At 38.0% G+C, this 11,594-nt stretch overlaps 1 protein-coding gene across 1 annotated transcript; it reads right to left on the bottom strand.

Moving 5' to 3' along the window:
• Window positions 1-1,205: 1,205 nt before the first annotated feature.
• Window positions 1,206-6,859, bottom strand: LOC125218894 (kinesin-like protein KIN-5D). Its single transcript, XM_048120689.1, has 23 exons — window positions 6,727-6,859; window positions 6,267-6,493; window positions 6,069-6,198; window positions 5,729-5,884; window positions 5,162-5,638; window positions 4,907-5,004; window positions 4,681-4,837; window positions 4,527-4,596; window positions 4,373-4,449; window positions 4,224-4,277; window positions 4,063-4,143; window positions 3,863-3,974; window positions 3,684-3,770; window positions 3,432-3,607; window positions 3,187-3,348; window positions 3,005-3,112; window positions 2,738-2,896; window positions 2,572-2,655; window positions 2,244-2,449; window positions 2,049-2,150; window positions 1,849-1,958; window positions 1,603-1,754; window positions 1,206-1,518 (listed from the first exon to the last, which is right to left on the bottom strand). Exons 2-23 carry the CDS (start codon window positions 6,434-6,436, stop codon window positions 1,357-1,359), a joined length of 3,090 nt encoding a protein of 1,029 aa, XP_047976646.1. The 5' UTR covers window positions 6,437-6,493; window positions 6,727-6,859; the 3' UTR covers window positions 1,206-1,356.
• Between the last annotated feature and the right edge of the window lie 4,735 nt (window positions 6,860-11,594).

Here is an 11,594-nt window from a genome sequence, read left to right on the forward strand (position 1 = left end):
CATGGTCTGACCTTGGCTAGGGAGTATGCCCAGCCACTTTGGGTCGAATCGGACGACGCCCAAGCAATCAGCCTAGCCAAGGGTGTAAGTTGGGGCTAGCTCATTCACGCCGAGCCATGGGAACTTCCGTATTTCCTACACCCCCGGAAAAGAAAACAAAGTCGCCGATCTACTTGCTAAAATGGGCTTGGAGATTCAGGAACACACTCGCTTCAACAACCAAACAGCCCCAAGATTGCTTAAAGCCATCGTTCGAATGGAAGAAATGGGAATACCCGCGTGTGTGAGGATGACCCTGGTTAGGCCTCGAACCCCTTTGGAGACAACCGGTCGTTGGCCTTCGCGGGCGCCTTAGAGTAGGTAGGTATCGAGCCACCCTTGACTTGTTCTCTGTTTACTCTTGTGGTGATATTGCCCCTGTTTTCTCATGTTTGTGTTGTTTTGTTTTGCCCTTGAGATGGGCTGATAGGGTTGTTTGTCTTGTATCTTCTGGCACGCCACTTTTGGGCGTGGCCAAGTATTGTACCCTTTGAGTTCTAATATATAGGGATGAGGGACCCACGAACCCTCCATCCAAAGGTGTATGATTAAAGAAAAAACATGAACATGAAATCCAATTCTCGATCTGTGAAGAAGTCCATCTGGAACACCATCCTTGGGTTGAAGAATGACAAGGCGGAATCCGAGTCCGATTGATGCGTGCTTATTTTTATCTCTTTATTTTTATTTATTTTAATGTAGTATGTTTTTTTTTAATGTAGTATGTTTTTTTTAATGAAATTTGTTTTTTTATCGTCTTGTTTAAAAATAAAATATATAAATATAAATAAAAATGATGATGTGGAAATGAGATGGGCTCTGAGATAGGTTATGGGATGGGCTCTCATTGCAGGGAGATAGGCTCTGGGATAGGCCTACTGACGTGGTAGTAAAATATGGAGATAGGCATGGGCTCCGAAGATATAGGCCTCCACTTCTCTAAGAAAAAATTAGTAAAGTAAGAGAGAACAGAAGAGTAGCATAGTTAAGAGAGGGGATGAGAATGGTAGTTAAAGTAATGTCAGTGAAATAGTGGAACCTACATTATTAAATTGATATAACTTTCCAAAAATGGAATGTACATTTTTTTGGGACGAACGAAAATGAAAAGTGCACAAATTTTATGGGAAGGGGGGTTTATAAAACTCACAGATGGTCAATTTGAGTTCACTTTGTAAAATTTTCAAGCAATGTCGCGGCGCGGGATCAATAAATCCAGCATCAAATCACGAAGAAAGTTGCCATTACAAAAAAGTTCAGACAACTGAAATTTTTTGTTTAGTATGTTGCCATTTTGTACAATCTCAATTGCTACATTTAGTTGATGGCTGTGAAGGGAAGGCGAGCAGCAACATGCTTTACGTCACCATTCGCTTGCTTGGACATCTCCAAACAAGTGGTCTTGAGATTCTCGATGAACGCGATGCTTGGAACCTTCATCGATCTCCTTCTTGGTGTCGAGCACGAGGGCAGATCCATCTGTAGATGCATAAATAATATTTACCAATGATCCTGATATCTTTTTTTTTCAAGTGTTAGAAAAATATAGTAAATGTGTGTTACCTTGTAATCTTCTAGGAGGCATTTTCCTGCATTTTGAGTGATTTCCGCAATCTTGTGATGGTGTCCGCTATTCAGTTGCCTCAACTCATCACAACATGGGTTGATAATCGAGTCGAGAGTCTCACATGCCTCACGATCAAGTTGTAATGAACCTGAAACCCCGAGTATAATTAGGCATTTCATATATATATATATATATATGGTTTGAAAATTGTAATTTCCTGTGTATAAACACCAAGCACATACAATCAATGGATGAGAGCATGTTCTTGCTTCCTACTTCTGCATCTTCCAGTGCCGAACTCACAGCACATGAGTACCTGCCACGCAATTCTTCAACCATATCCATTCCTCCCCTATATTCAGAATAAAATGAAAAAATAAATTCAGTTTGTTGTGGCAAATTGTTAGCTATGGTTCAAGTAGATTCAAAATTTATGACGGACCTAACAATCTCATGAACTGAAATGACATTGCTCTTCTGTTGATCCAGAAGGGAGTCCCGGGCATTTCTCCATTGCTGTGCACTTAATTTAGCTTGATTCAACCTGCATCAAATTACCCTCAGATTAACATTTAAATATATCTAGCATTGCCTAGAATAGAATATAAATTAGCGACACAAAGATATGCATGCTAACCCCTTCTGGATAACATCTTTCATCTCTTTTTTCCCTCTCTCCACTAAATCTGTATTCTTGAGATAATGAGATTCAGCTCTCTCTGAGTAGCTTGTCCATTCTGCTTTGATAGAAGAAGTTGAGCTTTGCATGATTGACATCTCTTGCTGTAATTTGTTAGTTCTACTGGCCGCACTCTCCCGGAGTTCATTGATTGCACCTTGTATCTGGTAAGAACAAGGACAAAAAATGAAAATAAGGAAAGATTTAATAAAAAAACAAAGATTTGTGTTCATTATTGACAAAAATTATTTTTTAAATCAAGACAAAAACAACACTTAGCACATACTAATTTCTTCTTCCTAGCATTTGATCCTGCTAGCAGTTCTGCCATTTCTGTGAGTAGTTGTCTCTCTTCCATCGCAGCACACTCCTACAATTTAGCCCGCATTCCAATCAGAAAAAGTTTGCATAGATCATTCAGCAAAAAGGGAGCAACACATGAAAGTAGGTACCTCAAACTTCTTTTCGAGATCAGATAACTTGTGATCAGTAACTGTCTGTGATTCTTCCACAATTTCACCTAGTTTTGATGCATGTCCATCTACAGTCTTGAAGAAGTTTACTGTAATCTGGGATATTGACCTTGTTGTTTCGACAGCTCTGCAATGAGCCTAGATATGATATCAAACTTTAGTTTTCACCTTTTAAATGAAAAAAGGAATACAAGATTGCGGATAATAAGAATCCGGATTTATCTGATTTTATTTAGAAATGCCAACCTCATGTTGCTGTTGCGCATAGGTAGTCAATTTAGTCTCCTGAATATGTAAACTTTCTTGAAGGTCATGAAGTACATTATTTGCCTCAGTAACAATCCCTTTGAAAAGCTGCAATTATAATTACTAACATCAAACTAATGCTGAAGCAAGATTTTAAACCACGGTAATTGATTAACACAAACCTTTTCTAAGTCTGAAGAATGCTTGGAAACTTCAGTATTCAGGTCAGCAAATATCGATCGAGAGTTACCATCAAGTTCTCTAGCTAAATCTTCTAAAGCCTTGATTCCCAAGCCATACATGGTTTTCAATTTCTCTAGATGATCTTGAAGTTGTTCAGTAGCCTATAAGTACAAAAGTTGAGATAGTTAATAAATTCAGCATCTAACCATTTCATAAATCACAAGTGTGTGTGTATACACCATACCTCTATCTTTGAAGATACAAACAAATGCATATCTTCTTCCATTTCTTTAAGGTGGTGTTCTTGTTGCGTGGTGGCAGATGCTACCGCCTTATGTAAGATCTCAAGCTGCTGAGCCAATTCGGATTGGAATTTCTGTATAAGCACTCGATTGTTGTCTTCAATTTTATCCTTCCTCTCTGAACATAAACGGCATTATAGACTAACGAAATTTGCTTTGAGAGAAAGTAGTTGAGAGTTTTGAAGTATGCTGACCAATCTTGGCGAACAAATTAGACACATCTGATGCAGCAGTTTCTAGTTCCTCTCGGAGGCCTAGTGCGTGCTCAGTGAGTGCTTTCTCTGGTAGATAACCAAATTAAAATATTATTTTTAAAATCTAATTTTTTATTCATATGCAACATAGAAAGGGAACAATCAAAGATGACACTTGCCAGACTTAAGCAGGTTCGATATCAGGTAGTCCTTTTCTTTTATTGTTGCATTTGCCTGCCTGTGTCTTTCTTCGAGATCAAGCAATGCACATTCAGTTTCCCGTAGCCTTTTCTGAATTATGGACAAAAGTACAGTTATTTTTGTGATAGACAAACAATCAATAATTGAGATTTGTATTCTAAGGGGCATGCATTCAGACCTCAGATATCTCAAGTTTGTCGCTCAGCTGAACAGCCAATTGCTGCTCAGAACTATATAAGTCCTGGAGCTCCAATAGTTTCTGCACAAAGAGCACTACTTCTATAAACCTATATATCAACAAATTAACGAGACTGTGAGAAATTGTCAGCTAAGTCTTACCTTATCCTTGGTCTCTATGTCAATTTCCATATGCTCTATCTTCTCTAACATCACCTAAAATGTTTGGCATAAGGTATGCAAATTCAGTGTATATTTCTCTAATAGTTCCAAGAGAAGTTTACTAAGTTTAATAATACTCCACACTAGACCTTTTTCTCTGCCTCATCCTGGAGATAACGATCTTTTGGAACATAGATTCCATTTTTCTCTCTTGCAGCATGCACCTCTAAACAACAGAAAATACTTGTGAGAAAAAATGTCACAGAACTCAGTAAAGTAGACAGCTGGAGGGCAACTAACAACCTTGTTTTAGTCGATCAATCTCAAAGTATAAATCCTTGATCAGAGCTGACTTCATCATCTTCTGATTGACCTGTAAATATTAACAATTAAGTACGTTTAGATGATTACTTTCACTTCAGAACACATAGTTAAATATGAAAAGACAACTACTAACCTCAGGTTTGTTCTTTATGTTTTTGGCACGATGAGCATAATCTAAAGTACTGAGTGTCTCTTCTAAACAGTGGATGGAAGGTGATATCGTAGCAATTATACAAGTCTTTGTTTTCCCTCCCAAAGAATCTCTCAGCAACCTCGTTAACTTGCTATCTCTGATATTTCATGAGATGTTTTAGATGACAATCTTATGTAAAGTATGAAATTGACACAATTATCTCTACCTGTAGGGTATATGACCAGAATGTTCAACCAAGGCATTTATGACGCGACCAAGTGTCAGCAAGCTTTTGTTTATCTCACCTGCTTCCCTTGCTCTTCCCTGGTAAAGAAAATAAAATTTACTATATTCAAAACAATTTGATCATATCGTATTGAAAAATAATTGCTTTATGCTTCCATCTTAAATTTTGTATCAAGTTAGTTGATGAGTTCAATCAGAAAAGGCCAGGAGAAAAGCCTTAGCATAGATTTCTAACCTCTCTTGCACCGGAACGTGAAATATTTTCCGAGCCAGCCAGGTCGACTAAGTTTAGCTTCCCACATTTGATCATCTCCTCTCCTTCTGGAGTACACTCCTTGATATGAATAGTGATAGAAAATACAGAGTGCGAACGGCTGCTCTGTTTGTTGAGAAGGGTCTCTGCCGTTCTCCTCTTGGCAGAACCTTTCTCTAAGATCTTATATATTTCATCAGCTGTTGTCACAATCTCCTCTTCCAATCCCCTAACAAAAACTCCCCCTTTTCCATCCTCCATGAGAGCTATCGGTTTCTTTGATTTGTCTTCTATGAATTTCGAACATTCTTCTGGCGCCAAAAGATCTGTTATTTCCTCATTGTAAAGTTCTAAGAATGTGACCTTCAAGCTGTACTCAGCATTTTGAGCTTCTAATATATCAAAAATTTGTCTAACGGCTCTTGGAATAACCCCAGCATCACTTGGGATATCACCATTCTGTAATGAGAAGAGGCTAGTCAACAAACCAACCATTTTGCCAAAGATTGCAGCATAGAGGCTCTAGAGTTTAAAGATTCCGTATCAAACCTTTTTTCTTGACCCACCCTCCATAGTGTAGGTCTTCCCTGTTCCAGTTTGCCCGTAGGCAAAGATGGTAGAAGTGTAGCCTTCTAGAACTTCAAATACTATGGGGCATACTGCTTGATCGTACAAATCCTTTTGCTGGGATGATGGACCAAAGACCTAAACATAATACAAGTATCATAGTCTTCAACACCAACAACTACGAAAACTAAGTGAATTTCAACTGCAACTATGGAAAACCTATGAAACTCTTTACATATTTCTGGGTTCAGCTATCTGTAGTCTCTGTTGCAGTAAATTGAGCAAATCAAGTTTTCAATAAAAGTTGAAAACAAAGTCTTACCTTGTCAAATAGGAAAGTCCTATCAATTTGCTTATTTGCAATACTCTGAACTGCACAAACTTCTCTTCTGCTGTCATTGCAAGAAATCACCACAGGTGTATGGAATCTAGCCTCATCCTCACTCAAAGGCCTTCAAATAAAAACACAAATTACAAAAGAAAAAAAAATTATATGAAGCAGTACAAATTAATTTCTAACCTGCATCGCACAATGACCTGTACATTGACGCCTCTATCCTTATCGTGCTTTCCGCTGAAATTCCCCTCTCCCGATCGCGGATCTCTCACCACCCTATCGCTGGACCGAGGTGTTTGCGACGGTGATATAGGCACCATTCCGCCGCCGCCTCTTCTCTGTGAAGCTTCCATTTATCGCAGTCGCTGAAAATCTCAAACTCAATTAACCTACTCTTTCCCGGCCTCTCACTGCGCCAAAAACTGAATCAATCAGGCCGAGGCATATTCGATTCAAATCTCAACTAAATAATTCCACAAATCATTGTGCAAAAGAAAATCACTATCGAACTCTTTTACCAAAAAAAATACATCAATTCAAATGTAGCTCAAAATCACTATTCCTGTAGGTAAACAGTAGATATAACGCAAGGATGCACCATACAAACACATAACTTCGATGATTACACAAAAACAATACTTACAGCGAAACAAAGCTGAAAATGCACTGAATAATGAGTTTGAATTGCTACAATATAGAGACAATATACTGATCGAAGAGCGTTATTTGAAGGCTTAATTTAATACTAGTATTAGATAAAATAAATAAGGAGAGAAGCTTAAGAATATGGCCGTTGCGGAGCCTAGCGTTTGAAATTTTGCAAGGAGAAAATGAGCTGCTGTGAATGGCAAGACTCAAAAATTGACCGTTATTATTCAATTGTACTAACATCATTATAGATTTTTAAAATTTTTCAGAATATAGAGGATTCAAAAAAAAATCAGTTGTAATATAAAATTAATAAAATAAAAAATAAGTAGATAATAATTGAAGCATTATTACTGGAAATGAAGTTCACTTAAATGTTACCAAAGATGGAAGTGACTAATTTTGGGACGGCACCAAAAGGAATGGGGTGTATTCGAGTTCCAAATGGGATTTTGGCATTTTTTTTTCACGTTGTTTACCAGAGGCGCATATTTATGATACTCTACCGGCCCTATGTTACTTGAGGTCATTCTTTTCGGGAACTGAAGTTAAAGAAAATTAAATATAGTGTATTATATTGATATAGAACAATGTAAGGAGGAAAATAAAGTAGGAGCGAGAAAAATGGATAAAGTAGGATTGAGAATATAGTAAGTGAGATTAGATTTTTTTACCATACATTAAAATAACTGAAGCAATTTGAGATAACCTGAAATGGAATACGACTCAAATAACATATATCCTTGTGTTAATATGTCTATTTCCTTTGAATGAGTAGAAACTTGTTCAAAAATTACATAATACTCCCTCCGCCCCTTATAATTTGTCACTATTTGACTCGGCACGAATTTTAAGAAATGTAATAGATAGTGGGTTAAACATGTTAGTGGTATCTGGGTCCTACTTTTATATATTAGTTTTATGTTAAAATGTGAGTGAGAATGAGTTAGTGAAATATGGGTTCACTACCAAAAATGATAAAGGTGAAAGGTGACAAATTTTTAGAAACGGACAAAAATGAAAATAAATTACAATTTTTAAGGACAGAGTGTTGGTTCTGTGTCCGAGCAAAATCAAGCTGGGTTTGTTTGGTGAGCTTGGTGAGATCAAGAACTGATTGTGTTGGCTGATGTGTCGACCCATGTGAGCCAGAGACTCTAGCTAAAGCACGTTTGGAGCAAATCAAGAAGTGAGCACATAGTAGCCGTTGGAGGAGGCGGTTGTAACAGATTCTATGCTTTTAGTTTTAGTCATTGCTCATCCTTAGAATTTGTATATAATGCGTGTAGTCTAGATTTGCAATTTTGCAGAGAGTTAGTTAGTTGTTGAAAAGTGAGGAGCCATTGTTGAGGATCATCTCATCTTGAGATTAGTTTGAGAGCCCGACGAGAGAGAGATTCACTTTGTAAAGCACATGATACACTCATTCATCTTCTCCTGTGGACGTAGGCCTTAGATTATCACTATAATTGGCCGGGCCAAGCCACAAAACTTGGCCAAAGCCAAAAAGCGTGGCCGGGCCACCAAAAAACTTGTTTTACACTATGGTGGACAAGCCCAAGCCACCAAATAAATTATTTTTTTCAATTTGTGTATATTTTAATTAAGAAAATGAGGGAAAATGGGTATATTTATAGAATTTGTATAGGAATGGGGTAAAAAAATGGGTATATTTATAGAATTAAGAAAAAAAAATGAAAATAGGGAGAGCCGCGGCTCGTGGCCATTGCAATAGGGGAGCCGCGGCTGGGCCACGCGAGTGGCGCTCTCGTGGGCATCCCCCCACCCAGCCACAAACGCCCATGTTTCGCACTATAGGGAGCCGCGGCCGGGCCAGGCCCGAGCCATGAGCTGCGGCTCTCCTATAGTGGACACTATTATGCCGAACCACGTGCATCGCGCCTTGTTACCTTTCGCGTTTCTATTTTTCTTTGTTTTTGCTATTTGCTCATTGCCGATTCTCAACACGGAGGGAGTATAAAAATTTTGTACTACATAGATATTAGATTGTTATGACTCAACATTGCTCCGGTGGTCTCATAAATTAGACTAGACCTGATATAATCATTCTATATAACTTCATGTACATAAATATTACTCCCTCCGTCCCAGATTTATAGTCACATTTTGCCATAAAAGTTCGTCTCACATTTATAGTCACATTTAGAACTTTCCATATTTGGACATAAAATTTTACCTCATTATTCACTAAAATTACACACAAATGTCATTATCTACATTAAAATAAATCAAAACAAAAATAAAAAACCAAAAAGTCAAAAAGGGATCCACCTTCAACCAACTCACTTCATTTATTACACACTCCATCATCTCACTTCATTTATTACACACGCTATCATCTCACTCCGTCATCTCATTTCATTTATTACACACTCCACCTCTCACTTCATTAATTACACACTCCACCAATTTCTTAAAACCCGTGTCATAACTAAATGTGACTATAAATGTGGGACGGAGGGAGTATATTGTTATAAATTAAAATAAATAAGACACTAGATAGAATTAATGTACTGCGATATTTGTACGTGTCAAACATTGACAATATGATTGTAGACTTACAAGGCTTTAAATTTGAATTTGGTGAATGTTCAAGTAGAAAGGACACAATAGGATCCTTAAAAGAGTTGTCTTAAATTCTGACTAATTATTTTTTGTCTTATTTTGTTATCTACATTAGGCGCAGAGTGCAATCAAGCATAATAACATTGTTGGGATGAATTTGAAATTCAAAATCTACTAGCAATACAATACGACAGGCAACTGCAATAGAATATTTTAAAATTTTAAGAGATATAGTTATTTAATTCGAACTTTGGTCAAATTATATTATTCATTCGTGAATTTTATTTATCTTAATTTTCTTATTGATACACAAAATGATACTCCCTCCGTCCGTGAATAGAAGTCTCATTTCTTTTGGGCACGGGTTTTATGAAGTGTTAAGAAAAGTGGTAGAAAGAAAGTTAGTGAAATTCAGACCCAACTTGTATATATTAGGTTTAAATAATATATGAGTGAAATGAGTTGGTGGAATGTGAGACCTTTTACCACCTATAGAAATAATGAATTATGACTCTTATTCACGCACAGACTAAAATGCCAAAACGATACTCCTATCTGTGGACAGAGGAAGTATATTCTTGTGCTCAAACAACAGTAGTATTTTAATTTTAGGCTTAATCTTATTCCAAAAGGCCACCAATATTCCACCAAAGTTTTTCTACTAATCCTATATACATATTTTTTTAAATCAAAAACACCTTTTCGGTGGAGGGTTCGTGGGTCCCTCATCCCTACATATCAAAAGACAGAGGTTACAATATGCTCAACGTGGGACGCATAGCGCGTTACAAGGATTGAGCTAACAACTACATTCAAACTAGCAAGAAAGTACACCACAAGAGTAAGAAGAGGACACGCTCAAACGAGTATGATACCTAACTACTCTAAGGTGCAGAAGGACCGTGACAATCATGTTGAGGCCTAGAGTCATGGCCTAAGCAAAATCTTCTCAATCCTCCTCATTGACACGAATGTTGGGGACCCAAAGTTGTTCGAAACGGACGATCGCGTTGAGCATTCTCGGGGCAGATTGACTGTTTATGCGGTTGAATGTGTCTCTCTCGAGGCCTAACTATGCAAGAAGGTCTGCAGCCTTGTTACCCTCTTGATGGATGAAGGTGATGCGGAAGTCAGTAGTCTGCTTGATTAGGAAGAGGTTGGCCATGGTGTGTCGAATGTGAGCTGGACCCCATTATGATTTTTTGATGAGGCTAACTGTCTGTGCTGCGTCAGTTTCGACCCAGATTGGTCGATCAAGTTCTTTCGCAATGAGGAGGCCTTGGTAGATGGCCATAAGCTCAGCCTCAAGCGCCGAGTTAGCATTAAGTGGAGTTGAGAAGGCTACCAGCAGCCGACCCGAGTGATCACGTAATACCCGAGTGATCCCGAATTACGCCACCCCCACCTGCCTTTCCTATATACATATTTTCTACAAACCAAACACAAAAGCTAAAAAAAAAAATTTACAAAATAAAATATAGTAATATCCAATTGAAAAACTATCACGGAGAAATCTTCTCCCAAAATCCATGAAGAAGTAAACGACATCTCCACCAAAATCTGATTTGTCCAATTGTGAGCTGATTTGATTATGTTTTTAATTCTGGTTCATGTCATGGAGATTAGGTTCCTCATTGATATCAAAATCAAGAAATGCAAAAAGCCTCCTCGTCGTCTCCCTCCACCTCCTTGCCAGTTGCCACCGATAGCTACCATCCCCACCCGACCCGTCCAGATCCGGATATTCATCCATCTCTAACTCATCCTCTCCCTCCTCCAAATCATCTACCAACTATGGCGCAAAATACTTAGTGAAGTTAGGTACATACCAGAAGTGAAAAGAAATCTGATATCTTTAGGTTCACTAGAACAGAAGGGGTGTTCTTTCTTTTCATCTGGTGGAAAGATGTTGGTAAAGAAGGGTGAAGATGTGGTCATGATGGCTGAGAGAAGGGGTAGCCTATATTATCTATATGCTTCTGTTATCAAGGTGCAGAGAGATGAACAGTTAAACTTGGTGAAATCTTCAAGTCTGAAAGTATGGCATGAAAGGTTAGGCCATTCAGCTCTTTGAAGTGTCAAGGAGTTGGTGAAAAAACAGATTATCTCAAATGATGAATCACAAGAAGTTCACCCTTGCCAGGACTGCATCAAAGGGAAAGCAACAAAGCTGACATACCATGCTAGTAAGCACACCTCTTCTTCTCCTCTGGATTATATATATAGTGATTTGTGGGGTCCAGCTGAACAGGTCCCATGAGTGCAGTGCGAGTTTGT

The sequence above is a fragment of the Salvia hispanica genome, chromosome 4 (assembly GCF_023119035.1).
Source record: "Salvia hispanica cultivar TCC Black 2014 chromosome 4, UniMelb_Shisp_WGS_1.0, whole genome shotgun sequence".
NCBI classification, from domain to species: domain Eukaryota; kingdom Viridiplantae; phylum Streptophyta; class Magnoliopsida; order Lamiales; family Lamiaceae; genus Salvia; species Salvia hispanica.

Coding starts and splice junctions, on each gene's coding strand:
- LOC125218894 (XM_048120689.1), bottom strand. CDS start 6,436: ATGGAAGCTTCACAGAGAAGAGGCGGCGGCGGAATGGTGCCTATATCA. Junction 4,838..4,906: donor TCTGGTCATATACCCTACAG/GTAGAGATAATT, acceptor ATGAAATATCAG/AGATAGCAAGTTAACGAGGT. Junction 3,975..4,062: donor ACAAACTTGAGATATCTGAG/GTCTGAATGCAT, acceptor TCCATAATTCAG/AAAAGGCTACGGGAAACTGA.